Here is a 27359-nt window from a genome sequence, read left to right as displayed (position 1 = left end):
CATGAACAACTTCTAATTATCTATGAAAGTGGGGTTGTGTGATTTGATTCTCAACCGTTGATGTAAGTAAAACTCTACACTAACTTCTAATTACATTAACGGTTAGAATCACTCACACGCGCGCGTGACAACTATTCTTAATATTTTTAAGGAAGAAATATAGGGGTGAGACTAAGATTTTATTTCCCTCTTTTTACCATCTCTCTCTTTTGGGTGGGTGTGTGAGGGTGCTAAAGTGAGAGAGAATGGCATGCTGGTCCACATAACAGCATTTATTTTGTTTTGTTAGTGTGTGTGTCAGAGGTTGTGTTTGTGCGCCTGCCGCAGTTTCGTTCTTTCCCATTGCAAATTGATGCTGTATTTGCTGCCATTATTGGCACTTTCACTCCTTTTACTTCATCTTCACACTCCATATTGTGTTGCACTATTGTGCTTGGTTTTGTGCTACTGTTTCTACACTAGTTATCTTAGCCCATGTGTCTAAAGAAACAACCCATTTTCAACACTTTGCTATTTGGTTTGGCCCCCCTCTTTTCCTTAGGACCCGCATTATTTCCTTCTAGTCCACGCCACAGTTCATAAGGTATTGTATGTATACTAGTATACCAATCTTTGAAAACATGGTGATGTAGGACTTGTTCAAATGCTAAATTGTTAAGAATACGGTTTGTCCAAAAGTTGATGAGAAAGCGATCAAGAGTTAGAAAGACATACTCAAATTATGTGTTTGACGTTTGGAGAAGTGGCACAACGAATATTTAAGTCAAGATGAACAAAGAGTGAAATCCAATTTATCTGCTCAAATCTAAACCCTTGTCGATTTGTTAATTGTGATTCTCGATGCATCACATGTTTAAAAGAATTAACATTTCTACAACCACCTTACGCAACTAGATGACATTGTAATTCATCTACTTATTATTGTAAATTTGATCGATTGTTCATTTCTTGATTACTCAAACTTTTGGAGATGGTGACCCTCTAACGTAGTATTAAAAAATTTCTTTGCAAGAACGTTATGTTCAATTCTCATTCCCCATCCAATTTCTTTGCTACTTAGTGTGGTTAGAAAATATGACCCTTCCAGGATTAACTTTTAAATTTTGTTTGTAAGGGGCATTCCTCATCCACATTTCATTCTTATGCATGGTACCAATAACAGAGTATGATGTGGGGGTCTTAATTAAGATGTTAATTATCACTATCTAATAATTTGATAGTTCTTAAATTGTACAACCAACCACCGTGTTCAATCTATTAGACAAACTTGTTAGGTTTCCACTAGCGATGTCTTGGGTTGTATATATATATTTTATTTTATTTTTTTTAATTTTTTTTTTTTGTCTGAATCACGATATGGTCCTGGCTGGGCCCCAATTATGAGTGGCACCTTTAAGCCTTAACCACAACCCAAACTAATCCCCGCTCACACCGAGTCGGTCCGTAAGGGGTAAAGTGCTAGCCAAAGTGGTGACTCCATATGAGAGCAGGGATTGAACTCCTGACCTCTCTTAAGGAATGAGAATGCCGAACCACTCACACCTATCACCTTAGTTATATAATTTTTCTTTTGAGTGATATGAGTTGTATATATAATTAAATCAAACATCTAGCTGAATTTCCATTTTGGCATACACTTCATTTAAAATGATATTAAAATGATTGTATTAAAAAAAAATGATAATGTATGACAAAAGGCAATCCTATCCAAATTCAAATGTTTAGGGAGCAAATATTCAAAGTCTCCCCGCTGGCCATATGTTTGCTATTCAACATCTGTGACTTAAAAATAAATAAAAATAAATATAGATCGATTATCATGATTATTATCCAAGCATCTAATCTAATTAAGTCTTTTGGCATGTTTATTAATCCGTAATCGGATTAAGAGGAATTGAATTGAGGAGCAGTTGGATTCAGAAGAATTAGATTCCATATTCATATTGAAGTTGTTTACTAAATCATATGGATTGAGAAGACTTAGATTCCGAATTTCTATTGAAGTTGTTGACTAAACCATTTGGAATTGGGGTTGGAGTTTTGCTAACTACTAAAATATCCTCGTTGTTGTGTTAAAGTAGATGACAAATTTGAAATTTGTAAAATTATGTGAGAATATAATAGGTAAAAAAAGATGAATTCTTAATGGATTAAATCTCTAGAAAATAGAATATCACTTCCAACTCAAGAATTGAATTCCTCTAAAATTAGGAATTATAAACCCCACTTCTTTTTTAATTTCTCGATATAAAGTAAACACATAAATCCTTCATACTTAGTATTCAATTCATGATTTGTAAAGTTGTGTGGCTGGCCAGTTGCATGCACCCAATTTTGCACTCTCTGACACAATGTTTGTTTGATACAATTCTTATTAATTTGAATTACTATATTTGAGATAAGTTCTAATGGTTTTTTAGGGCTGAGTTTTATATTCCAAGAATATCTCGCGAGCTTCCTTGATCTGTCTAAACCATTTCCTCTGGTGTGCTTGAGGGAACAATTTCCAAGTAGTTAAGCCTTGTTTAAATTAAAGGAATAAGATCTGTGATTAAACTAATCAGACAAGCTTTTCTTTCCTAATCAGTGCATGCAGACAAGTAATTAACTGCGGGGATTTTGGAGACGTGGCAGAAACCCAGCCAAGTGGCTCTATTTATTCATTTGGGACTGTGCCAAGTGTCCCTGTCTCACTTTTGTTTTGTTTGCTGTATTCAATCTGGGGAGGTATTTAACAGGTGAGGAGGGGCCAAGCCAGGGTTGGCAGGAGCTGTCTTTGATTAGCCAAAGGGGTTCGTGGTCTTAGTCTATGGTTTCATTTTCTAGGTCATAATAAAGTTGTTACAGTGGGCCTAATGTTGCTTATTTATGACCCAGAAAATACTTATTATTTATTTATTTATTTATATTTATAATCAGCACCCCTAATGAACCAAGTTCTTGGTTGGGTTTGTCTTTGAATAACATTAGCCAAAATGAGATGAATTTTGTGATGTTTTGCGAGGCTCCAAGCCGACTTCAAAAAATCAGATTCTGAAGTGACATAACCTTACAGATGGGTAATAATAGAGGCTGGAAAAATAAAAGAATAGGTACTTCTACTTCTTTATGATCAGGTTGAGGACCACATATGCTGAAGCCTCAGTTGCATTTTCCTTTTCCACTAAGTGGTGAAGAAAATACTAGTAACTGTCAATATTCTTGATCCAACAACAGCATGTATTTCTGTTTATTTCAAATACTAAAAATAAATAATAATAATAATAAAAATGGTGTTAGGTTTTGAGGGCCGATACCCGAATTTTCTAAATAAAGTGAAGTAATCTACCACTGAAGTTATAAGTGTCACGAATAAATTTTACTAATCTAAAAAGCTCAAAATATACCAAGTCCTAGAAATTCAAAATGCATCGACATAAAACCTTGAAAGCCAAAAAGACGACAAGAAACACAAAGGTTATTTTGTGTATTTGATTCTTCTTATCATTTCTGCTTTATGGATTTGGAGAGAGAGGTCGGGGAGGGGGGGTCCTATGCAATTTGGACGGGCATGGGACACCAAATGTTCCAAAGAATAAAGAGAGCCAAATCGTACGGATGGAGTAGAGAGGGCTTTTTATTTTATTATATATTTTTCCAAAAATCTCAGGAATTAGTCTGAGAGTTGAGACAAGGAAATCTATAACATTTGGATCCACGGATTTGAATGAGTCACATCACTCTGCGCATGCACGTTTTATGGTGTGTTATGCATTTAGTTTGGTATTTTGGTGGTAAAGGTCATGACTGGTGCGTGCGAAGCCACCACCAATCACACCTCCACTCTCCACTTTTCTCATTTTTCTTCCTTTCCTTTACGTAAACAAGGGAGTGTGGAGCATCATCGGTCAACTATATACTCATTAAGTGGTCCTACCATTCTCTATACTCACAATTTAACTCAAACCCTAACGCTAACGGATGTGAATGGATCGAATTTTGATCTGAATTTGATATGAGTAATGTAAGATTGATAAATTGAGATTCTCGATTCGATAATCTATATATAATCGAAATTTGAATCCGATGTTTATCATATATAAAGCCTAAGTGCATTTGGAGAGAAAGAAACCTAAGAGCCCACCAGCACTTTTTTAAGGGCCAAATATAAGAATTTAGGTGTAAGATTTGATGTTTAGCATTGGAGATGACCTCATCAAATGTACTACTGTTAGCATAACAGCGATTTGAATTATTTACTGCTGTCATGTCTAATTCTTTTGTCATCTCAAAAGAATCCCTCTTAGTTGAACATTGACTTGGGCATTTATTTTATAGATCATGAAAGTCGCATCTTACATTACATCCCGCTTCATATACAGGTTGGAGGATGGGCCAAACTGCCACAAGTCTAAAACTATACACAATAAACTTGTGTGGGCCATCAGCCGCCCACAACCCAAGGTAGCTCAAGATCAGTTTTTGAAGGGGCCACAATGTTATTTCATTAAACTAAGTGAAGTTACAATTTGGAGGAATCGTGTGATTAATATGAAAGTCCACATCTAAGTGCCTTTGTCTGCATGGTTTTCTGCCTTTAACAAGATCCCTTCACTCTGCAAGCATTTGGTGGTTAGCAGATATGCATGATCCAAATCAATCTATTACTCAATCCGATAAGATTAAGAGCACTATCAAACTATCAAAAGCAAAGCTTCCCCTATCTAAACACCCGAAACTCTATCTGAAACATAGGAAGTAAAGTAGGGATCAAATTGCAAAACTGAAGTCAGTATCGGATATGAACAAGAATCTTTACGATGTATCCACGATATCAATCATTCTTCAAGGACTAGCAAGTTTCCTTAAGTGTCATAAACAGAATATTTGGTTCCCTACTATACGGATACGGACACGGCAATACGACATGAAACGACACGGCGATACAGAAAATCTCTAAAAACTAGGATACAATACGTCATGGATACAAGAATTAAAAATATATAGTAATAAAATATATATAATTCAAAAAATATTTTAAATAACATTCATTTCACAGTTCACTCAAGGATCAAATCCACGCAAATCCTCCAGCAATTACAACTCAATCAGGATCAAATCTCCTTCATCCTACAACCAATGAGAGTTTCTGTATATACTTAATGTACAAGTCAACTGTAAACACACAGGTTATTCTCCAGATTCCTACTCCCACTTATCTGAAAAGCCGGATACACGTATCCTTTGACTCCGATATGTATCCGACGCTTATTGGAGTGTATCATACGCATATCTAGGTTCCCTGGATCTTAAAGAAGGTAAACAAATAAGATAATGAACACGGTAAATAATGCCTCTCTATTGCAGAATAACATTTATGTGCTTATCATTTCATCTCCCTCCACCATTTCCTCTAAGAACACTTCTAAACCCCACTACCTAGTAACTCTTATCTCAGTAAGAAGCTAAAGATACCAACAACTATAAAGCTCTGATTTTGCAACACAACTGAGGTTGAGGTTTCATTCCAGAGCTCAACCCAAAAAAAAAAAAAAAAACAAGTCATAAGAAGACAACCAAATTAAAGAACTACAACTCAGAATCTGTTAAGCACTGCGTACAACTCAGAATCTAGATAGAAGATAACTGGGGTTCAATACTTGAGAGCTTTTCACCAAAAAACAAAAGACTTGAGAGCTCAAGCCCAAAAAAGATCAGTTAACCTGGCCATATGATTAAGATGGTAGAATGGTAACTTATCATCTACAGGGCACAAATAAAGACATGATCCACAATGGGTGTTTCAATAATGATGCTTATCAAACACCAATCAAACCTTAGTCATATAATTATCAAACAGGACATCACACATCTAAGTGATGCTACATTTGGACCAACTTTGACGCAGAACTAATCCCAAGCTCTATATCTACTAGCAAACGCTCAAAATTCATCTTTCATTACACAAACAAAGGATTACAAATAAACTTAAGATTCAAATTTCAGTCTAACAATGATAAACCAATGAACCAGTTCAGAAATTCTTCAATGATACAACAAATATACACAAACTACAAAAGTGATTCATAAGATTGAATTAGTTCAGAGCCAAAGTTCCATTACCCGAGAATTCGAAAAAGTTCCAAAACCATAAGAGCCTCCACAATTGCTACTATAAGACCCCCTTGGCCTCCATGTACCTCCACATGTACCAAGACCCAACAGACCTATAAGGCCTCCATTTCTCACACAACTGCTCCATCTCCAATGGCTTCGGCAACTCCTTCAAACCATACAGTAACTGCACTCCTTTCCTCACACCGAGATCGCCGACCGGAAGCACATCCGGTCTGCGAAGTGAGAAAATCATGAACATGTGGACCGACCAAGCCCCAATTCCCTTCACCACGGTGAGCATTGTGAGCAGACCCTCATCGTCCATTTCCAGAATAGCAGAATCGGACAAAGTCCCATCACTGTACTTCTCGGCCAAGTCATGAAGATACGAAGCCTTTCGGCCCGAGACGCCGATATTTCGGAGCTGCTGGGCCGAGAGCGATGCAACGACGTCGGCGACCACCGATTCCTCGCCTCCGCAGAGCGAAATGAATCGGGTGTAGATCGATTGAGCGGCTTTGGTGGCAAGTTGCTGGTAAAGAATGCCTCTTGCGAGCGATAGAAATGGACGGACGGAATCGAACGACGACGGAGGGCTGTAGGAGTCGATCAGAGCCGTTAAATTCGGGTCGGAGCTGCGTAAGTGTTGGAGGGCGAGGTTGATTTCGGATTGGGAGGTTAATGGGTTTAGGGTTTTGGGCAGAGCGGAGGAGGAGGAGGAGAGGGGCTTGGTGGTGGGGGTGTTGGAGAGTTTTAGGATTTTGCGGGGTCGGAATGGTATTTTGGAGGAAATGGAGGGGTTTTGGGAAATTTCGGTTTGTATTTGAGCTTTGGATCGCTTGGCCATTATGGTGGCGATGACGGTTGATGGCGGGCAATCGGTGTTTGCTCTGCCTAAAGAGTAAAGAGACAATAAAAAGTCGTTGTTCTAAGATACGACTTTACGAAAAAACCTATCGTAGTAACCGCGTGTTGGCGGGTAATGGCTACGGCCCATGGTCGACTTCGATCTACTGGACTTTCTGATCCAATAAGCTCGGACCCAGTTTGGAATTTTTTTGAGCCTGGTGCCAAGCCTGGGGACCGGGGTTTTTAGCCCGATATAACAGTTATGGGACAGCTTGTAGGCCCGGTCCGTAACCCTTTCTTATCAGTTGAGATATAGAAGATTCGAATTTGTGACATATTTCAGTATTGAGAAGATAAATACTACTAGATCAATAATTAATTTCAGTCCGTAACATTTGAAAATCTTACAAAATCCAAAAAACAAAATAATTATCAAATAGGAACATTCTATCAAAATTTAGTACTAAAGAGTAAAAATATCTCTGAATTCTCGGAACATAAGAAAATTCATTAAAATTCTCGGAGCAAACATCGTGGTTTTAACCACCTAACAGTACTAAACAATAAGACAATTTTTCGTAATTATACTTGAAGCAATATATAGGAAGAAGAACACAAATACATAGAATGATTGTGTTTTATTTCTGAGCTCCATCTTCATTGGGGAGGGAAGCAAGGAATCGCTTGAGACATCTATTGTAAACACAAGGTCTTTCCAAGTGGACCAAGTGACCTGCCTTCTTTATGCCTTCAAATGTTGCATTTTCTCCTAGTTGCCTGCGTACGCATTAAACAAAAATAATATCATTCACAAAATATTTACAGGGCAAATTAAATCATTGGACCTACTCTTTCATGTTGTGGGCAAGCTCCTGCTGGAATATCTGATCATTTTCACCCCACAACAGATGTATTCTCTGAAGAGATGTGTAATTAAGCAAGCAGAAATTAGAACAAAATAAATTATTGGGTGATGTAATTAATAAGAACACAGGAAGGAAATTAGCATAGAATCCAGAAGAGAGTGAGTGCATGTGGATCACCTGGGGGAATTTGGGGATTGTTGTGTCCTTGGTGTCAACGACTAAACCTTCAAGGAGTTCTTCTCTCTCCTTCCTGTTGGTGAACATCACCTACAGATTGGCAGTAGCCCAAAAAAAACTTTAGCTAGAGGGTTGAACGATTTTGCTTCCTAAACCAGGTAACAATGATGATTTTATCTTCCTAGTATGCACATACCAAGGCGTTTTTACTCTTCAAGGTTTTTTCTTCTGGAAAATTGAATTCGAAACCTCTTCCAACATCTTAAAAAATAAATAACAATAAATAGTTGGTCGATTTGGTTCAAACCTATGAACGTAGGTCGAGCTTACAATGTTTTCGTTACAAATCCAATGATTATTTTCTACAATATTTTCTGAATTGAAAGTTTATCAAAACTCTTTCATTATAGAATATCAAAACTCTTTCATTATAGAATATCGAAACTCTTTCATCATTCACTTATAAATTAACGTAATTTTAGACATAAGCACAATATCAACTCCGAAAATAATTATAGATTATCAAAACCCTTTCATCCATGCAATTTTGTGATCCCAATTATGCCTAGATGCATTTGTTAACCCTTTCATTCAAAAGTGTAATCCTTCCTTTGTCCCACATCCCATTTATGTCTGACAATTCTGCAAAATTTCACCATCCACCATAGGCTCACCAGAATAATAAAAGAAGAAAAATATCTCAGAATCAATCAAACATGAAACTCTAGCATTGATATGAAGCTTTTAACTTTTTCTACCTAATTTTCCCAATATGTCTCAAAACATGCATACCTTTCTATTTTTGGGTAAAAAAAAAACTTGCATACTTGTTTGTTCAAACCCAAAAAGAAGAAGAAAACAAAATTGAATACCTCGAGGAAGTCCTTGTGAAGCCGGTCAGGAAAATAAAGCTTCTTATGAGCAGCAATAGAGAGCAAGTTCTTGAGCCCCTTCACCGAGCTGGGCAGCAGAAGCTCCGAAGAAGACCCGCACCCAAGCCTCTCCATGGTCTCGTCGCTGACCGAGCAAGTCATAGCCAAGATCGAGCCGGAAACCACCAGGGCTCGAACCATGTCCGGGTACAGCTCGGCCAATTTGAACGCCACCATCCCGCCGTAGCTAAACCCAACCAACGTGCACCTCTCCACCCCGAGCTTCCTCAACCCCGCAGCCAAGCACTCCGCCTGCAGGGCCGGTGACCGTTCCGCCTTATCTGTGGCGGAGCCGCCGAAGAAGAGGAGGTCCGGGACGTAGACCGAGTACTTTTTGCTCAACGCGCCAATCTGAAACTGCCATGTGACAATCCCCTCGGCTGCGAAGCCGTGAACGAGGACCACCACGGGCTTTGTTGGGCTGGCCTTGACGCTGGGCTTCTGGCCCTTCTTGGGCTTGTCGAGGGTCTCGTTTGGAACCCAGAAGTTCATGGCCGTGCCTGGTTCGAGCTCCACCGTGTACGGCCGCACCCCTGCCATTTTCATGAGCCAATGCATTAAGGGTCTCTGCAGCGCTACCAAGTTCACCATGTGTTTGTTTAAAGTCCTCTGTGAAAGGCTTGTCAGTGTTGATGCTTTCAAAGCATGTGTTCAAAAGCTGGGTCGCAGAGATGGGATTAAAAACTGGGTGGGAAAGTGAGGTTCGGTGATGGGTTGTTATAGCTTATGCCATTAATGGAATGTAAAATTTGAATGAGATGGGGAATATAATGTTAGTAAATTGGGAGCTTTGGAAGCTTCTTTGTGTAATAAACTAGTGAAGTTTTTCTTCTTGTAGGTGAGTGATTTAGTGGATTGAGCAGACACCGGTAGCAGAGTTTCTTGCACGAAATCTCCCGTTGTTTATCTTTTGAGTGATAAACTTGTTTAATCAAACTTATGAACTTGTGTTTTGTCAAAATACTAAATCTACAAGAGTGTGTGAATAATTTATGTACATTTACACACACAATTAGTTTCGTGTAAAAATGGTATTATTTTGGTCTCTTGAGACTAGAACAGGAAATACCATGTGTTTAGGGATCCGAAGTCTCTATTGTTGTCTTAATATCTGGCGTTCATTTTTAGGTTTCTTCTCAAGAATTATTCTCAGTTTTGCTGAAATTTTGAAAGGGTTTTAACATGCAATGAAAACTTTAAAAATGGAGGATATGAAGAGTAATGATTTGGGTTTAAATGTTAATAGTTAAGATTATAATGACCAAGAGGGTATGGATTAATTTATAATCTATATATGTTGGTGTCGCTTTGTGTACATAGGATATGTGGATGATTATTTTTTCCTCTTCAGGTACAAGTTTGTTTGGCTTTGGATCAACTACTCCGCCTACCGCTGCCGTCTGCGTAACTTTATGGTGGACCTTATGAGTGGGGTAGTGAATTACTAAAGAACGTGAAAACACAAAAGGCTTTTGACTCATTTCGAACTGACGTTTGCATTTGATCCAAGGTTTTGAGTTTGAGTCTTTTGACCCTCATTGCATTTATATATCCTTTTCTTTTTAAATGGCTCCCGATTCAAGTGCATTGATCCTAACAATTTTCTTTTTAAAATTGCATTGATCATAACCATTTCAGATGCTCTGAACAACTATGGTTGATGCTCTTAGTTGTATGTTTCTAATTTTTTTTGTTAATAATGACATATAATATTTGAATTTAGGTCTATTTTCTAAGAAGTTTAATCACCTCAAAAAAGAATCTTTATATATATTTTAGTCAACCGAACTGTGAACTCGAACTTAAAATTTCAATAGTGAAAATAAAAGTATATGCTACATGATTGTTGATGTGTTACTCAAAATAACTCCTAAAATTTACTATAATTCAGAAGATGAAAATATATGCATTTGTTTTTCAGATGATAACTGAGCCAACTATAAAAGTCTTTTTCTCATCAATAATACTATTTGCATAAATAACACGTGGAGTAAATCAGACACATCAAGTATATTTGTGCGCCAATCAAAAAGTTGTCGACGGTTGCATCTTTGGCGGTCTTCAAATAAGAATGTGAAGGTAAAGAGTCCTACATTGGAAAGTTGAGAAAGCTAGCAAGGACTTATAAGGAGTTGGGTTACCCTAAACCCTTGCTAGGTTTCTCAACTTTCCAATGTGGGACTCTTTACCTTCACATTCTCACAGAATGCATGGTCGCATGATAAGCCCCAACCAATCATTGTAACTATTATTTTGATCCAAAATAATAATATTTTTTTAAAATTGGAGACTTATTATTATCCCCTTCAAAAATTACAAGGACATAAATATTAAGAAAAATGGTCTTCGAGACTTCGATTGTCGTTAAACTACACTTTTGTAACCACCCACGTCAAGCAATATTGAAGAAGAAGAAAAGAGAAAATTATAATTCAAGTACGAAAAATATGATACTACTACTATCACGTGCCATGTATCAAGGTTTTTTAGGGTAGGTAGGTGGGTGAGATATTTTTTTTTCGGAAGTTAACCCTTGCGAAGCTCACCCATTTTCTCAACGGTGAGGTCGCCTTGCCATTTGTGGCATTATTAACAAGGTGAGGTTTACTATAGTTTAGGTAGCGTTAGGTTTTTAGGTCATCTAAGTTAAGGGAGGAGGTGGACATATTTTAGGTAATTTTTCATTTCTTAATAATAATGCTAAATTCATCACAATTTTGGACCACACTAATAAAAAAATAAAAAGAAAGAGAGCTGGTCTGAATCAACTTAATAATATATTAGGTCGGCCCAAAATGGATCAACTTAAAGAGTATATTAGGTCGGCCCGTATACATTGAGTTGGTCTGAATCTTGGACGCTACATAGTTGCACAAACTGAGTTTTGAAAATCTGAAGGAGAGGGTCGAGAGGCCCAAGTATGTATTTATTAATATATATATATATATATATTTGTTTAAATAATGAGAAATTAAAATATAATATGGAATTATTTCATATAGGCACTAATGTATGATCGTCCTTTAGGGGTAGAGAAGAAGAAAAATTCTCGGATAAAAAGGGTGTTGTAGACATTAAACAGAGTGATTTATATATAAAGTAAAAAACGGAGAATGGTAAACAGAATAATTACTCGTGCTTGCATTAACATTGCTTGACCTCTAGCTAGGATGGCATGTGAGAAATATTTGGTTCAGTAATTTAGAAAACTGAACCCCCTCCAAAACTTTAACACAAGGGGAATATCAAGCATGTGACGAAGGTACAAAATTTACGAGATACAAACAAAGGTAAAAATGTTTTTTCTTTTTTTAAATTATTTTTTTTCCCTCTCTGTTTGTTAATACTACAAAATTAAAACCTGACAATATGGCAATTTACTTACATAGTAGTTTGACCGACAGAAGGCTGGCTGGCTGACTGTCGTGAACCCGTGAGACTTGTAAAAAGCGCATGGAAATTTGGCATGCATCACCAACATGCTTCCATCTTTCATTAAATTGATCACCCTCCACAACACAAGAACCCATTTGCTGACCACCGAAAAAACCACACTCAAGAAAATTAACGAGACTGAACTTAACAGAAATTGAACGGTCAGATTGAATTGGACGTACGGACGGTCAGCATATGATCAGAAAAAGACAAAATGACTGAAACCTCAGAAATGTCCGGTCCAAGTCGTGAGACAGTGAATCTAACAATCGCCATTGGACAATCAGATGCATTCCCCATGTTAAAAAAAAGTGAACGGATATTTGTGAAATTCAGTACAAATTAAATGGCTCCGATTCAGGTGAGCTTTAACTTCCAGTTCAATGCTCATGTGATAGCCGACTAACAACTAGTAACTCCCCCTACAAGGGTGTAATCATTATATAAAATACCCTCAAACTCAAACGATAACCGAGTTGACGTTGGTTAGGTCAGTTGGTCAGAACGTGAGTTCGTTGTCTAGCACCCAAGTTCGAATCCTCATAAAAATAGATAACTGAGCTCATGATCATCAAGTTAATCAAACGGTGGGCATGCATTTATCATGTAGATCATCATTCATGGTCGTCATTTGTAACATGAAGCGAACCAACAGAACAGAAAGGCAGTAGGTTTATATGTAACTCATGAGGAGAAATAAAGAAAGAAAAAAAGTTAAAAGAAATAAACAACTTGAGAAGAAATAAAAAATAAAAAAGAAGAAGCAAACTAATTAACAACATGGAATTAATTAATAATATTTCTTCATCAACATCTTCGCGAGCTCATCTTGTGAAGTCATGGACGAGGCTTGGTCTGTCTGTGACATTGAGGCGCCAAGAGAGGAAGGGAATGCCGGTGGCGTCGTTTTCGTGGTGCGCAGTGTCGTCCTCCATGAACCGAAACTCGTTGCCCATGGCAGGAGAGAAGCATGGCATTTTCTGGGTTTGTGAATGCGGCATCCATGAATTGTTGTGGTGGTGCTGGCTCAACATGTGGCTGTTGTGCTCCATTCCTACGACACTCGAACTGGCGCCGTTTGCTGCCGCCGCCGTGGCACGCCTCTCTTCTTTCTTGAACCGAATTCCACAGGCATTGCACAGTGACTGCAAAAATCAAAGGGATTAAATTAGTTTGATTAAAATGTTACAAAATTACAATTTGTAGGAAAAAAAAATGTAGTACAAAAAAATCATTGGCGTTTTGACTTAGGAGGACAAGTAACAATCATTACGAAAAAGAAGCTTAGAATCCCATCATTTTTTTGGGATAAACTTTGTAATTAATCACATCATTACAAAATTAAAATACAAAATTAATTAAAATGGGTTAATGGCATTATTGGAATTAGGTGGTGTACCTTGGGGCCTCTTGGACCGTTTCTCCACAGAGGGGTGGAGGTGGTGTCGCAGTTGGCGCAGCGGCGGGCGAGGAGGGGGTCGTTATTAGAATGGACGGCGTTAGATACGCCGTTACCATTGCCGCCGCTGCGGTGGCTGCCGTTCTTGTGATGGTGGGAAGACGTGGCTGACGTGGCGTGGTGCTTGGGCTGCAACAAGTCCCAGCAGAAGTTGGAAACGCTGCGGCGCTCGTTGCGGGTCCGCTTGTCGTCGAGGACGACGTCGTTTTCGGTGAGGCGGGTGGAGGGAGTGCCTAGGGAGAGAGTACAGTCGACAGAGGAGGAAGAGGATGCGAACGGGTACATGTGATTATGATGATCATGCTGCGTTTCGTGAAGGTGATGATGATGATGATCGTACGGCTTGTGATGGTTGGGCATGGAGAAGAGCATGGAGAAGGAGGAATTGGATTGGGTGTGGTGGAGGACACCGCATGTACATGGACCGGCCATGTTCCCATGTGAGCTGCTACTACACCTCTGCATAATTGCTGCTGCTTCTTTTTCTATGTTCTTTTTTTGGTGGGTTTTTCTGGGTTTGTTTTTGTTTATGTTTTCTCAAAATGGGTTTGCTTTGCTTTGAACGAAAGCAAAGTGTGGTGGTGGGTTTTTGAAGAAGAAGAAGTAGGAAGAGGCAAATAGTGAAGTGAGAGCGAAGTGTAATAATAAATGGGTTTGAAGAGCAAAAACTTGGGGGGTAGAGAGAGAGAGGAGGGCGAGGAGTGAGAAGGGGTTGTTGTCTGGTAGCTTTATAAGCTAATAAAAGGGCGAAATACCAGTCAGCAGCTGCAGTCCACGTTGTCGTGAAATGCAAATAGAGAGGTGTATTATATATATAGCAAGGGAAAGGGTGATAAAGATGGAGACAGAGAGGGACCCAATTTGCATGTTACAGAGAGAGAAAAAACACATAATGGATGGACCAAGAAGAAGACTGAGTCATCTAGTCAGTTACCCTCCTCTGCCTGAGTCTCAGAGTATCCATCTATTTCTCTCTCTCTCTCTCTCTGCTACTAGTAGTATTTATTTCACAAACTACAAACACTAAAATCACATTTTCATGTGTTCGCATTAAATTGTGTCATGTTATTGTATGTGTGTCAAACTATGATTTACAGATAGATTTCGAAACTGTTGTGTTGTTTGAAATTGAAATTTTAAATAATGTAAAGGGTAATGGAACAAAAAATGATAATGAGGGAGGAGAATAGTGGGGGAAAAGGAAGGGGTTTGGTTTTGGTAATGGTGAGAGAGATTGGGGTAGTCAAAAGAGCCCACGTGACTACCGGGAACAGTCTTCTATAGATCTGCCTTCTCCGATCACGAGGCCTAATGAGTCTGGTGGTCTGGTCTCAAACCCAATACCATCAAAAACCTCTGTCCGTATCCGTATCTCTGCTCCTCTCTTCTGTCACTGCCACCCTCCCAAGGAAAATGGAATAGTCTCTCTCCCTCCCTCTCACTCTCCCCAGTCCCATTCGCACTCCCACACACCCCATTCACGTTTTTTATAATTACCATTTTACCCCTCTATCTCTCCCTCTCTCCTCTCTCTATCTCTGCCACAAGTATATTCAGATATTCAAAGCCCTTGTTAGTCTTTGTCACCCTGTCACGCTCTTTTTCGGAGCTCTGGACTAGGTATATATGTATGTACCCACAAAATTAAAATTAGGTGGGTCACTTAATTAGTGTTAAGGCAGAAAAGTAGGGTTATGATATCAGTTGTTCATTCACGCGTGAGTTACAATTTGTTGTTGTATTTGATCGTATGTAATTGGATGACTTATTGTAATATTCTTCGGGTAAGAAAAGAAAAGGTACGTATGTGCCAATCATTTCACTCATTCATGCGTGAGTTGAAATTTGTTGTTGTTTTTAGTCACACGTAATTGGATGACCTAATGCAACATTTTTCGGGTAAGAAATGAAAAAGTACAGATGTGCCAATCATTTTGCTAATGAATCTTAATCTTTCACCGATGCTCTATACCTAATAATTCATCACTACACGCCTAAGTATTCTCTAATTCTAAAACTGTGTTTGGTTATTATAGGGTGTCAAATCCATCCATCAAAAGCGACCCATGCCCTAAGAGTCCATTTGATCACAAGAGGAGCCAGTATTTGAGCCCTAGCAAAGTACTTCTACTAGTAGTAGTATAATTTGCAGTGGCCGTACCCAGTGGAATCACGTGAAGTAGTAAACAAAGGAAAAAAGAAGCCAAACTGGTCATGATAAAACCCTCAAGGCTCTCAATTAGGTTTGAGAAAATCCACAAAATACCCATCACAACTCAACAAGGTAGCTCACTTTTGAGATATTGTAGGAGAGTAGGAAGACTAAGTAGTAGTAGTAGTAATAGTTGAAGATTTGGAGATTTTGATCAGACAGAAAAGCGAAAGAGAGAGACAGGGAGAGAGTGATAAAGTTGCGCAAATATGACACAACGCAATCATCAAAGCAACACAACACTTTGGAAGTTTTGGGTGTTTTTCTTTTTTATTTTCTGTTGGGTCAAACCGTCAAAGATGGAAACTCAAAAAAGATCAAAAGGGTACTTGTTAGTAAAATCAACAAATCAAAATTTTTTAAAAATATTTAAAAAAATAAAAAATTGGGAAGAAAGAAAAGGATGTGGCCCCCACAATATTATGATGGGCGGGCAGGCAAGCAAGCCCCAACAAACAAACCTCTCTGGAAGCCCGACCCCATGTTTTGATCAAAAGATTCAAAACACAACCAAAGACGCAGAGAGAATCAGATCGTCTAGAGATTGGTGAGGCCACAGTTGGACAAACGGGACGACTACCGCTTTCCAAAAGATGCTCTCTCTCTCTCTCTCTCTCTCTCTCTCTCTCTCTATCTATCTACCCATTCCCTCTCTGTAAATGAGAGAGAACAAAGCAAACAATCAAACAAGCAACCAAGCAAACTACGATTAGCCCAAGACAACACTCACTAAGTGTTGCATTTTTCGCTATTACACATAACACATGCATTTCTCTCATCCCCACGCGACCTCTTTCAACGTGTGACCTGCAACACTAGTCTTATGCTTAATCATAAACTAATGTGTGTGTCAGTCATCATTATGTGGCATGTCGAGGTGGCCTTGTTACAATATTATTAATTAATTTAAATATATATGTATGTGAGTGAGTTAGGTTAGTTGGTTAGATCATCAAGTCCGTCTCTTTATATTCAAATTTGAATTCCCGTGTTTAATAAATTGATAACATCACATGACGACGTTGTGGTGGCTGTTTAGACTTAAATACAATGAATATTTACTCTTGTTTTGTGTAAATTACACGCTCTATGAAAATTGAAATGTGGTGGTTTGATTTGCCCAAGTAAATTCGAGTAATTAATGCGGATCTATTTATAATGTATTTAATGTTACTCTGGGATTTGCTTAATCATCCAAACCCCAAAAGAATCTAATTAGTGTTTGTTCACCGCCTCTCATGCACGCAACGCAAGCAGAAGTAGTCATCGTCGCATATGCTCTCTCCTATATTAATCATGATGTTTTGTGGCTCGTTGGATTTGGTGGGGCCCGCTCTTAATTGGGCCTTGGTATGGTTTTTATTTTTTTCCCACTTTTCCAAGGTAATCCAAACGACGACGACCAGAAAAATATCGTATCTGCCTAAAAATAATTAATAAATAATCATCACTATCACTAATGGGGGTGCCACGTGGAAGCCCCAGAGGGATTTACTTTGCATGCATGCATGCAAATGGGTGTGGTTTTTATTATAAGTTGCAAATAATATTATCAATTATGAGCTTTGGAACCCATAAAAATACACATTCCTCAAAAGCACCAAGATACAACTGGAATGTCTGTCCCTCTTCCCCTCTCTCTCTCTCTCTCTCGGGTTTTTGATTTATTTAATTTGGTTTTTAACTTTTTAGCTAAGGTGGGTTGAGTTGGGTTGGGTTTGGGATTGGTCTAGGAGGCTGGTCAATGTGTGGTTGACCAGAGGATCTTTGTTGGGTGCCAGGTAAGAATAAATTCAATAAAGTAATAATATTCAAGTGGGTGTTGAGAGAAAATAAAAAGAAGAAAAAAGCAAAAATTGGGAAGGGAAGTAATAAGTGGACCAGCATTTAGAAAAGGGGGGTTGAGAGGGAGAAGGAAGAAAACCCCCCTAACAAGCCGTCCTAGGTGAAAGCTAAAATCCTTGTCAGTATCATGACATCTACTCATATCTATGGGGAACACTGTAAACCTCTAATTGTCTCCTCCAAGGAGATCTAAATAAAGCTCAAATATACTAGGATTTCTTTCCTCCCCTCTTTTTTCTTTATTTCTTCTTAGGGTTTTATGCATGATCTAAACAAAATAAAAATATAAAATAACATTGCAGATCCATTTCCATCTCTCCCTAGGCATAGGATAAGACAGTGCCTCTCTCCTAGTCTTCATGCCTTTCCCCTATTTTCTTGCTAAATGTATGATACGTTTAAACGTTTTTAAATTGACAGTATTACAACATAACACGTTTATACATGTAATAATATATAGTCGCTAACACGTTATTTTTTATTTGAACGTATGATACAAACTGACCAACAACAAAACACACATAATTCTATTGATTTAATGTGCAGAAGAATTCTTAATCAACTTTTGAGGCAATCGAATGTTGATTTGCTACATGAGGCAACATGAAGTACCTAAATTGATGAACCGACCGACATGCAGAATGTGGAAAAGTGCCAAAACTAAGGGGATAGCGTACGTTGTTGGCTCAGATCTAGTCTTCATGATATATACCCCAACGCCAGGCTTTTCCTTTCTTCTCCCTCTTCTACAACATCTTTCTCCTCCACACTTTGAATCTCTTTTGAACCTTTTGCAGAGAACATCAAGACCAACCAACACATTTCTCTTTTAAGGAATATGTATAAACTTCCTGATCTGGGAACTGTCGCGCTTTTTGTTTTTCTGCTAAGGAAGATCTATGATCCCTCATTGCGATCCAGATCTTGACTGCTGAATCTTCTTTACAACTTCAGAGGGAATCAAATGGATAAAATTTGATTCCAACCCCCTTTTTCAATTCGTCCTAAGTTTAAAGAAATATTTACAGACACGTAACACGTTGTTGAGGTTACCCTATATTGGAAGATGTAATAAATTCGAACCTTTAGGTAATTGTTAACACTATGTGTGTGCATTTTTTCTTTAAAACTATGTAGTGCTTCACCCATATGATACACAAGCACATATTTTCTAGTATCATAATTTAAAATATATGTTCGTCGTCCATCCATATTAAAACACGTCGACTGGTAACACTGTGTGGGCTATTCTAGTACCATCCAATAAGGTTTCTGGGCTTTAAAGGCCCAACCAAAATGAGCGGGTCTTCAAAATATGGTTGCAAGCAAATTATGTTTGTTCCAAGTTTAATGAAGCCCAACTGAAAATTGGACTGTGCTTATATGGGCTTTTTGAATGAAGCTTAGCCCATAAATAAGTTAGGGCCAGCATCTCCCGCCACCTCTTCCGTTAAACCCTAAACCCTAAATACCAGAAGCTTTACCAGGTTCCAACTACACGTTCGGTTTTAGCTCCGAAAGCAAAACCAAAGCCAAAAGAACAATGGAATCGGTTGCAGACACGAACTCAGTGGACCTGAAGGTGACGGAGCTCTTGAAAGAGGTCCAGCTAGACTACTCACCTGCATTCACTAAGGCCGTAGACGACGCCGTTTCAGCCATCAAAGGAGCCATCGATAAAATCCCTGAAAACCTCAAGGTTAGTTTTCTTTCCACACTCCCTCCTGAAACCGAATTCCTAACTTCTGATTGGTGGCCGAGAAATTGTAGCATTTTGAGCTGGATTATTTGGTGTTTATTCTTTGAATTTGAAAAGCTATCTTATTGGGATGCATTTTTTCAAGAATTGGACTTTTACTCTTATTCATCTAATGAATTTGTTTTTCACCATTTACATTTAACTCACTGGCCATCCTTGGTTTAAAAATCGGGCAGGTTACAGCTGATGAAGCTCCCGGATTCGTCAGAGACATTGGTGCAGACAAGGTTGAGTTCGAGTTTAAGAAGCCGAAATCTATTGAAGTTGGTGGGAGTTATGCCCTACAGTGCATTGTAAAACCTGAGGTTAATGTGGACCTTTTGGTCAGGTTGCCCAAGGTATTTGAACACCAAACTTCATGATTGTAACATGTTTTTTGTTTTGATAATCAAAAGAAGTGTGTTAATTCTGAATTATTTATTATCGTTGCCAATTGAGGTTAGAGTAGTTTTTGGTAAGAAGATTAGGTGATCAGGATTCACCAGAGTTGTATATTTACTCATGTGGGAAGTTCATGAATCTAACTAATTTTCTCTTTTGCAGGAGTGTTTCCATGAGAAAGACTATTTGAATTACCGGTACCATGCAAAAAGGTGCCTGTACCTTTGTGTAATTAAAAAGTTTTTGATGTCTTCTTCATTAATTCAGAAGGTTGAATGGTCCACCTTACAGAATGAAGTCCGGAAACCTGTATTGATTGTCTATCCAGGTTTGTTTTCCTGTGGCACCTTTTGCTTTTTTTTTTCCTTTCTTTTCATCAACTTGAAATGCTGAATATTTTCGTTTCTTTGGTGCCTGATAAATGCAACTTTTGAATTACAAATAAATCGGTATCACAGGCATGAAGCTTGTTGAAGTCCCTGAGTTTTGTATAAGGATAATTCCTACGGCACCATCCCTTTTTAGCATTGCGAAATTGCACTTGAATCGCAATAATGTTCGTGCTCTAAATCAAGGTAAAGTATGTTATCGTGTTTGTGCTATTTGATGATGTTTTCAAGTTAAATGCTTATAATATATTTAACTCTTTTTTGAAGGGGGCGTTCCTCAGGCGACTCCTAAGTACAATAGTAGTATTTTGGAAGACATGTTTATTGAAGATATGGAAGAATTTCTCAAGAAAACTTTTCTGGGTTGGAAGGAATTACAAGAGGCTTTAAAGTTGCTGAAGGTATAAACCAAGCGCTCACTTGTCATTTTAAAAATCTTAATGCAATATCTCTGACTAGGGTATTCTTATTGCTGTAGGTCTGGGCTCGTCAGAGGACACCAATATATGCTTATGATTGCTTGAATGGATTTTTAATCTCTGTCATATTGTCATATCTTGTGGATAGAGATCGTATTAAGAAATCAATGAAGGCAATGCATATACTCCGTGTTACACTGAACTTCATTGGTATGCTTATTTTACAGGATTTTTTTTGTATTTTGTTTTTGCAAAACAAGGAACTGTTGTGCACTACAGAAACTAGATTGTCTTACTTGGCTATTTTCTAACTCAAAGTTGGTTTTTCAAGGCTTTAATAGAGAACTGTGATGACTATTATACTTAATATTGTTATTTCATGTGCAGCCACTTCAGAGCTTTGGAAACATGGGCTCTACTTTACGCCGAAAGGCCAAAATGCTATTCCAAAGGAGGTCTGCTGTTTACTGGATCTTAATATGTTCAATTATGGTTCTCACAGGTTTTTTGTTGTTTTTGTTCCACAAAATAGACATGTGATGTACTCGTCATTTTTGGTTTTCTTGTTTTATGTCTGTATCTGTTTTCCCCAAATGATTTCTAGAGAGAAACTATGACAAAGAAACAGACAAGTTGGGAAGTAAGATCAAATGACTATGCATTTCATACTTATGAACTTCACTCTTAGCACATTATCCTTTATGATATTTGTCAGCCTTGCGACTTAAAAGAACTATGTGCTCATTCAGAAGTCTGTTGATGTCTCTTAGCAGTTGAAATAATTTGAAAAACTTGCTTTTGTTTTTCGGACTGAAGCTGTGGAATAATCTCTTTACGAGTATCCTTCATCACTTGCTTATTACTTCTGTGTCTATTTTGAAACTTGTACAAATGCTCTACCCTATATTGTATTATACTGATGTTAGTTAACTATGATCTTTGGGATTGCAGAAAAGGTTGCCTCTTAAAGAATCATTTCCAGTTGTTATATGTAGTCCGTCTACAAACTTTAATTTGGCCTTCCGGATGACAAGGGTTGGATTCCTTGAGGTACTAATGATTAACAGTTAAATTTTGGTCCATAGTAATGATATATAGTACACACTCGATTGACCTCTTTACAAACTAATGTATTTCTCTGCATTTCAGCTCCAAGATGAGTCTGCTTTGACACTTGAATGCATAAAGAAAGGTAGAGACTGTGGATTTGAAGAAATTTTTGTGACTAGGGTTGACTATCCTGCAAAATATGATCACATCATAAGGTATAATTTTTTCAAATCTGTTTCTTATTGAAGTTGTCTTTATTGTGTACCATGACCTTGTCTTAACGTTTGATTTGAGACTGCATTATCCCTACTGTCCTTGCCTGCTTGCGGTTTGATTTGTTCTTTTTGTGTGCATGGTTGCTCTTTTAGGTTGAACTTAAAGGGGAACAGTAAAGTTTATGCATCAGGATTTTGCTTGGATGATGAATGCTGGAGATTGTATGAGCAGAAGGTGCATAATGTTTTAATTCAAGGGTTGAGTGACAGAGTGAAGACTGTACGTGTCACTTGGAGAAACATGTTATCTGAATGCAGCATAAAAGATGTACGGTATCAAGTATTTAACTTTAGCATCTCACGTCAAAGATATGTTTTTGTACCAGTTCAATTTGTTTATATTGGTATGTGTCTCCAGGGATTGTCAACACTCAATGCAGAGCCATTGCTTATTGGAATTTCAGTGAGCTCTTTAGATAAAGCTTTTAGGATTGTTAATATTGGTCCAGATGCTGATAATAAAGAGGAGGTATTTTGAGTGTATGTTTGGAATTATAAGTCAATTATTTCTTTTGATGCATGTATTGATTTTACTCATTCTCTCTAGGCTCTCAAATTCCGCAAGTTCTGGGGGGAGAAGGCAGAGCTCAGGAGATTTAAAGATGGTAAAATTGCAGAAAGCACAGGTTAGGCATTTATTTTGGCAACTTTTAAAAAAAAAAACTTATTTGACCTTAGTTGTATCATTATGATTTACATGATTTAAAATGATGACACTGTTTGCACAATTCCTTAGTTTGGGAAAGTGATCAATGGAAAAGACATATCATTTTAAAGAGGATTTCTGAGTATGTGCTTCTGCGACATCTTTCTGTATCAAAAGAGAATATAATGCACATCGTGGATCAACTTGATTTCTCGTTGCTATATGGCACTGAAGGTAAACTAGAGCCATTTGTTACCGTTAATTTTTGTGCGATTTCTATATAGTTCTCTTGTTCTTTGTTTCATTTATTGCTTTATGAAAACATCTTAACTCCCGCAGATCCTATATCATCTTCTGGGAGTTTGCTTGGGGCATTTGAAATTCTATCAAAACAACTGCGTCTTATTGAAGACATTCCTCTGAAGATTTCTACTGTGCAGCCCCTAGATTCAGGTATAATTTCTTAGCTGGAAAAAAAAAAAAATTTAAATGCTGAGCATGAATTGTCTATTCCAAATATTTGATTATGGCTTGTATTCTCTCTGTGTTCGGGATATGGAATTATTTGATTGTTGTTATACATTGTGTTCGTTAGCATCCAACACTTTTGTTCCAGAATTTTAATTTCGAAGGTTGGTGGAAATATTCTCATTATATTTCCTTTTTCTTCTGTATAACTCATCAAAAGTTTTAGATTAAAGTTTTCTACACATGTACACATGTGCACGCTCACACACATGATGCTCTAAAATTTGGGGTAATTTGAAACCTTTTTTCAGTATTGAAGATCTGTACAGTCACTTTGGCCCACTTGGGTTTTTCCTCAGCATGTGTGTATACCTTTTGTTGATAAAAGAGATTGGCAAATTTTATTCATTGCTTGAAAATATAATAACAGTTGTATATCTTGTAAAAATTCATTAGTAATATGATTTTGAAATGATAGTATAATTATATCCAGAAAAAAAAATGATAAGATAATTTGTATATAAAGGTATGCTTTTTATATGTTTCTTCCTTCACCCTCTTTTGCTCAAGGTCAAGCAGTGCGCGCTTATCATGACATCTATACATTTATATACAGCTTTCAGGTTTTCATCAGTTTTCCCACCTGAACCTCATCCCCTTGCTAATGAAAAGGGTACTTTTCTAAGACTACGTAGTCTCCCCCCTTCATGCATTCGTCCGCTGGAAGTTATGATCCAGGCACGCCACTATATCCTTTGACTATTCATGATTTTTTAAATTAATATTTCCAGTCAGTTAACAAAGCCTCATTACTTCATCTAATTAGTTGGAAGGTTCTGGAAACTGGCCAATGGATGATGTTGCGATTGAGAAAACTAAATCTGCATTCCTTCTCAAGATTGGAGAGAGGTGGGCAGACTGGGATTACAAAATTTCAATACTAGCTATACTGTATTTTGAAAGAATTATCTGATGATACTACTATGGCAGTCTCCAGAATAATTGGGGGATGACATGTACAGCTACTGAGGATGATGTGGATGTTTTTGTCTCTGGATATGCCTTTCGCCTTAAAATTTGGCATGAGAGAGGCCTGACTTTGTTGAGACGGGAAAGTAAGAACTCAGACTCACGTATGATTACATTTTCACTGTTGGGATGTTAGATTCTTTTTCCCCTTTTAATAAGAAAGGATGTCGGATTCTATTAATGCTGACCCCTTCAACTTCTTTCTGACTGCAGCTGGAGATGATCAAGTGAAGCAGGTTTCTAATATGGACAGGGAACTATATTTTCGCAGTCAACATTCCAGCATGATTAATGGATTACAGGGTTGTTACGCAGCATATGGGCCAGTTGTTAGGTGAGTTTTAGCATTTACATTTTTTTCTCTTTTTTATGATCTTTTACTGCATATAACTTTTTTCGTTTCATGTGAAGGCTTGCAAAACGGTGGGTTGCATCGCATCTGTTTTCTGCTTGCTTGGCGGAGGAGGCAATTGAGCTATTGGTTGCATACATTTTTTTGAAGCCTTTACCATTTAATGCTCCTTCCTCACGGATCACTGGATTTTTAAGGTTGACATTTATATATCCTATTTGCAGGGCATTTATATAGTTCTGAATGACACTTTTGCTTAAAAAGATAGAATTACTAAATTGCTTGCTTTCTTTTTTTTACTTAGGAGCATCTAAGTCAAATAATTCCAACTTGACTGGCAATTAGAAATAATGCGGTGTAGCACACACACAATAATTATTGCGAAACTTTACAATGGTGCTGTCTTATTCAGCTAAAACTGTCCTCTCATATGCATGGTAATTTCATCAACAGGTTCCTGCGATTATTAGCGGATTATGACTGGACCTTTTCTGCATTAGTTGTTGACATAAATAATGATTTGACTCCAAATGATGAGAAAGAGATAAGCGTAAGTTCTTGAGTTGAGCTTTAATTAAGAACCTTGTTGATCTCTTTGTTTTCTTGAGTTTATATTTTCTTGGTTGCTACTAATAGCAGTTCTCAACTTCAGGATAACTTTATGTCAAGTAGAAAAACTTATGAAGAAAATGTGCAAAGCGTAAATCCAGCAATGTTCTTAGCTACAGCTTACGACAAGGCATCCGAAGCTTGGACCAGATTCTCACCAAACTCAATGGTTAGCAGATCCTTTTGATTGGTTTTTATTTTCCTGTAATAAAGTTATTTTTTTAGTAAGTTCTTGGTGCTCTCTCTAGTATTCTGGTCTATGATACTTTTCCTGAGCTGATCCTGCCTATTTAATAAATTTTACTGGCATTTCAATGCTTTTCCTTTTCCATTAAAATGCATTGTCTAATTCTTTTCTTGGCTCATGTTAGAATATCAGTTCAAAACTTAGTTTCCATGCAAATGTTAATTATAGACATGGGGGACTTTCGTTAATTCTTCTAATGATTGTAATCAAAAGATAGGACTAATTGAAACCATTGGCTGACAGAACATTGAAATGAATAATCCTCAACAAAACGGATGTGTCTCTAAAATTTGTGATGGCTGGCTATCTGTATGCCTGTACCAAGTGCAGTAACATTTTTGCTAGGAATTATAGATATGTTTTTTACTATGCTTATCTAGAAGTTTATCTTGTTGAATATGCAAGGAGTTAAAGAGGTTGATGGCCTATGCTGGTAGCAGTGCAAACTTGTTGACCAAACTGATATCGGAGGATCATAATGATTCTTATAGATGGGAGGTGAGCCTGACAAATTTACTAATTGTTATCCACTAATGGTTTTTCTTTAATGCCTGTTTTGATATATGCGAAGTTGCGAACTTTTAAAGTTTAATTCTTGGTTTGCAGTGCCTTTTTAAAACTCCTTTGAACAATTACGATGCTGTGATTCTTCTCCACGGAGATAAATTACCTTACCCCCAACGTCTTCTCTTCTCGTCTGAATTAAATCAAGGTTCTTTATCTTACCTGAATGTTTGCATGGCCACGGTTTTATTGCTATTCTCTCTCCTTTTGTGGCAATGCAACACTCAAATATTGGTATGTGCCAAGTTTTCATTATGAGCATATCTTGTTCAGGGGTGCATGTGGCACGTGGGAATGCGAGCAAGGTTTTTCACCCCTTTCTTTTGCCTGGTGACCTGAATGGAAACTCAGAGGACCTAAGGAATAAGCTATTGGTAAACTTTGATCCAATGAGGTGCTTTGTTGGGGATATAGAGGCAAGTATTATGCAATGCCTTACTTTTGACCATGATGCCGTTGCGTTCTATTTCTTTCTGGGCCATCTTTGCTTACATCTTCTTTTCTTGAATGTAGAAAGAGTACTCCAACACCTTCAAGCTATGGTATGATTCTCTGGGTGGTGATGCTGTTGGCATAACTTGGGGGAGATATAGTTCAAAGGTATAATTGGATGTGTTCCAACAGAATAAATGTGTATCCCAAATTCTCAATGAAAATTTTAAAAAATTATTCTTCTACACATCGTAATCAGCTGTATTCTCTGATCCTAATATCTGCAGAAACGGGGGCGGGAAGAAGAAGCAGAGGAAGTAAAAGATCCAACTGATATATTAAAAGATGTCGGTAAAGTTGGAAAAGGGTTTGTGAGGGGCATTTATCTCCTCAAAGCCCCAAGGCTCATGAGTTAAATCTATTATATCCTCAATTGCTCAAAGCTTCATGGGTGACAAGAATTTTACTTCTCAGCTGCAGCTGCTTTTTGACACGATAAGCAACCCTCAGCTCCATTAATTTAAAGCCGAGGTCACCCATTTAGATCCTTGTCGCCATCATAAGCTTTGATGTGCGGCTGCATATTGAGCGAGTTTAGAGGGTCTATTTTGTAACATGTGTATCATTAGGTTTACAAGTAATTGCAATGCTCATAACAGAAAGAAGCAAAAAAGATAAAGGACGCTATTTGTATAGTCGTATTTCCAGCCATGAGAATTTTTCTATCTGAAATTGTATTATGTTACAGTGAGCGGCTTGAGAGCAGCATTTTTGTTGATGAGAAATTCTTTCGAACTGTTTCATCTTGTTACTTGAAAGTAGCTTATGGCATAATATGCTCTATATTGTCGAAAAAGAACAATTATCT

At 37.7% G+C, this 27359-nt stretch overlaps 4 protein-coding genes across 7 annotated transcripts; 1 reads left to right on the top strand and 3 right to left on the bottom strand.

Annotated features, from left to right (window-relative positions):
• Window positions 1-4282: 4282 nt before the first annotated feature.
• LOC110773381 (DNA glycosylase superfamily protein) lies at window positions 4283-7028 on the bottom strand. Of its 3 annotated transcripts, none has more exons than XM_021977896.2 (2): window positions 6103-7027; window positions 4283-4595 (listed from the first exon to the last, which is right to left on the bottom strand). In XM_021977896.2, exon 1 carries the CDS (start codon window positions 6941-6943, stop codon window positions 6152-6154), a length of 792 nt encoding a protein of 263 aa, XP_021833588.2. In that variant the 5' UTR covers window positions 6944-7027; the 3' UTR covers window positions 4283-4595; window positions 6103-6151. The 3 variants fall into 3 exon arrangements, with proteins under 3 accessions (XP_021833588.2, XP_088100441.1, XP_088100440.1); XM_088244315.1 differs by lacking the exon at window positions 4283-4595 and adding an exon at window positions 5001-5287 and having other exon boundaries at window positions 6103-7028; XM_088244314.1 differs by lacking the exon at window positions 4283-4595 and adding an exon at window positions 5001-5281 and having other exon boundaries at window positions 6103-7028.
• A 394-nt stretch (window positions 7029-7422) lies between these two features.
• LOC110747549 (uncharacterized) lies at window positions 7423-9833 on the bottom strand. 2 transcript variants are annotated; one of them, XM_021947703.2, is made up of 4 exons: window positions 8861-9829; window positions 7989-8078; window positions 7795-7862; window positions 7423-7722 (listed from the first exon to the last, which is right to left on the bottom strand). In XM_021947703.2, the coding sequence occupies exons 1-4, from the start codon at window positions 9509-9511 to the stop codon at window positions 7584-7586; spliced, it is 948 nt and encodes a 315-aa protein (XP_021803395.2). In that variant the 5' UTR covers window positions 9512-9829; the 3' UTR covers window positions 7423-7583. The 2 variants fall into 2 exon arrangements, with proteins under 2 accessions (XP_021803395.2, XP_088100439.1); XM_088244313.1 differs by lacking the exon at window positions 7795-7862 and having other exon boundaries at window positions 8861-9833.
• A 3176-nt stretch (window positions 9834-13009) lies between these two features.
• Window positions 13010-14615, bottom strand: GATA19 (GATA transcription factor 19). The gene is made up of 2 exons (XM_021978631.2): window positions 13755-14615; window positions 13010-13500 (listed from the first exon to the last, which is right to left on the bottom strand). The coding sequence occupies exons 1-2, from the start codon at window positions 14277-14279 to the stop codon at window positions 13180-13182; spliced, it is 846 nt and encodes a 281-aa protein (XP_021834323.2). The 5' UTR covers window positions 14280-14615; the 3' UTR covers window positions 13010-13179.
• A 4703-nt stretch (window positions 14616-19318) lies between these two features.
• Window positions 19319-27287, top strand: LOC110773801 (nucleolar protein). The gene is made up of 26 exons (XM_021978325.2): window positions 19319-19570; window positions 19807-19968; window positions 20174-20339; window positions 20470-20586; window positions 20668-20801; window positions 20879-21029; window positions 21207-21274; window positions 21771-21869; window positions 21969-22084; window positions 22238-22412; window positions 22503-22613; window positions 22692-22770; window positions 22881-23024; window positions 23130-23243; window positions 23875-23996; window positions 24085-24167; window positions 24249-24373; window positions 24501-24621; window positions 24699-24836; window positions 25093-25189; window positions 25292-25417; window positions 25901-25993; window positions 26102-26207; window positions 26333-26475; window positions 26573-26659; window positions 26779-27287. Exons 1-26 carry the CDS (start codon window positions 19415-19417, stop codon window positions 26905-26907), a joined length of 3162 nt encoding a protein of 1053 aa, XP_021834017.2. The 5' UTR covers window positions 19319-19414; the 3' UTR covers window positions 26908-27287.
• Window positions 27288-27359: the final 72 nt, after the last annotated feature.

This window comes from Prunus avium, chromosome 7 (genome assembly GCF_965620075.1).
Source record: "Prunus avium chromosome 7, drPruAviu1.hap1.1, whole genome shotgun sequence".
Lineage (NCBI taxonomy): Eukaryota > Viridiplantae > Streptophyta > Magnoliopsida > Rosales > Rosaceae > Prunus > Prunus avium.
This window is presented reverse-complemented; position numbering and strand designations above follow the sequence as displayed.

Excerpts from the sequence above, each read along its gene's own strand:
- LOC110773381 (XM_088244315.1), bottom strand. The coding sequence starts at position 6,943 with ATGGCCAAGCGATCCAAAGCTCAAATACAAACCGAAATTTCCCAAAAC.
- LOC110747549 (XM_021947703.2), bottom strand. The coding sequence starts at position 9,511 with ATGGTGAACTTGGTAGCGCTGCAGAGACCCTTAATGCATTGGCTCATG. Across the intron at positions 8,079-8,860 it reads TTCACAAGGACTTCCTCGAG|GTGATGTTCACCAACAGGAA; the intron begins GTATTCAATTTT and ends GCCAATCTGTAG. Across the intron at positions 7,863-7,988 it reads CAATCCCCAAATTCCCCCAG|AGAATACATCTGTTGTGGGG; the intron begins GTGATCCACATG and ends ACATCTCTTCAG.
- LOC110773801 (XM_021978325.2), top strand. The coding sequence starts at position 19,415 with ATGGAATCGGTTGCAGACACGAACTCAGTGGACCTGAAGGTGACGGAG. Across the intron at positions 20,802-20,878 it reads AGGCTTTAAAGTTGCTGAAG|GTCTGGGCTCGTCAGAGGAC; the intron begins GTATAAACCAAG and ends TTATTGCTGTAG. Across the intron at positions 24,622-24,698 it reads GCATATGGGCCAGTTGTTAG|GCTTGCAAAACGGTGGGTTG; the intron begins GTGAGTTTTAGC and ends TTTCATGTGAAG.
- GATA19 (XM_021978631.2), bottom strand. The coding sequence starts at position 14,279 with ATGCAGAGGTGTAGTAGCAGCTCACATGGGAACATGGCCGGTCCATGT. Across the intron at positions 13,501-13,754 it reads ACGGTCCAAGAGGCCCCAAG|TCACTGTGCAATGCCTGTGG; the intron begins GTACACCACCTA and ends TGATTTTTGCAG.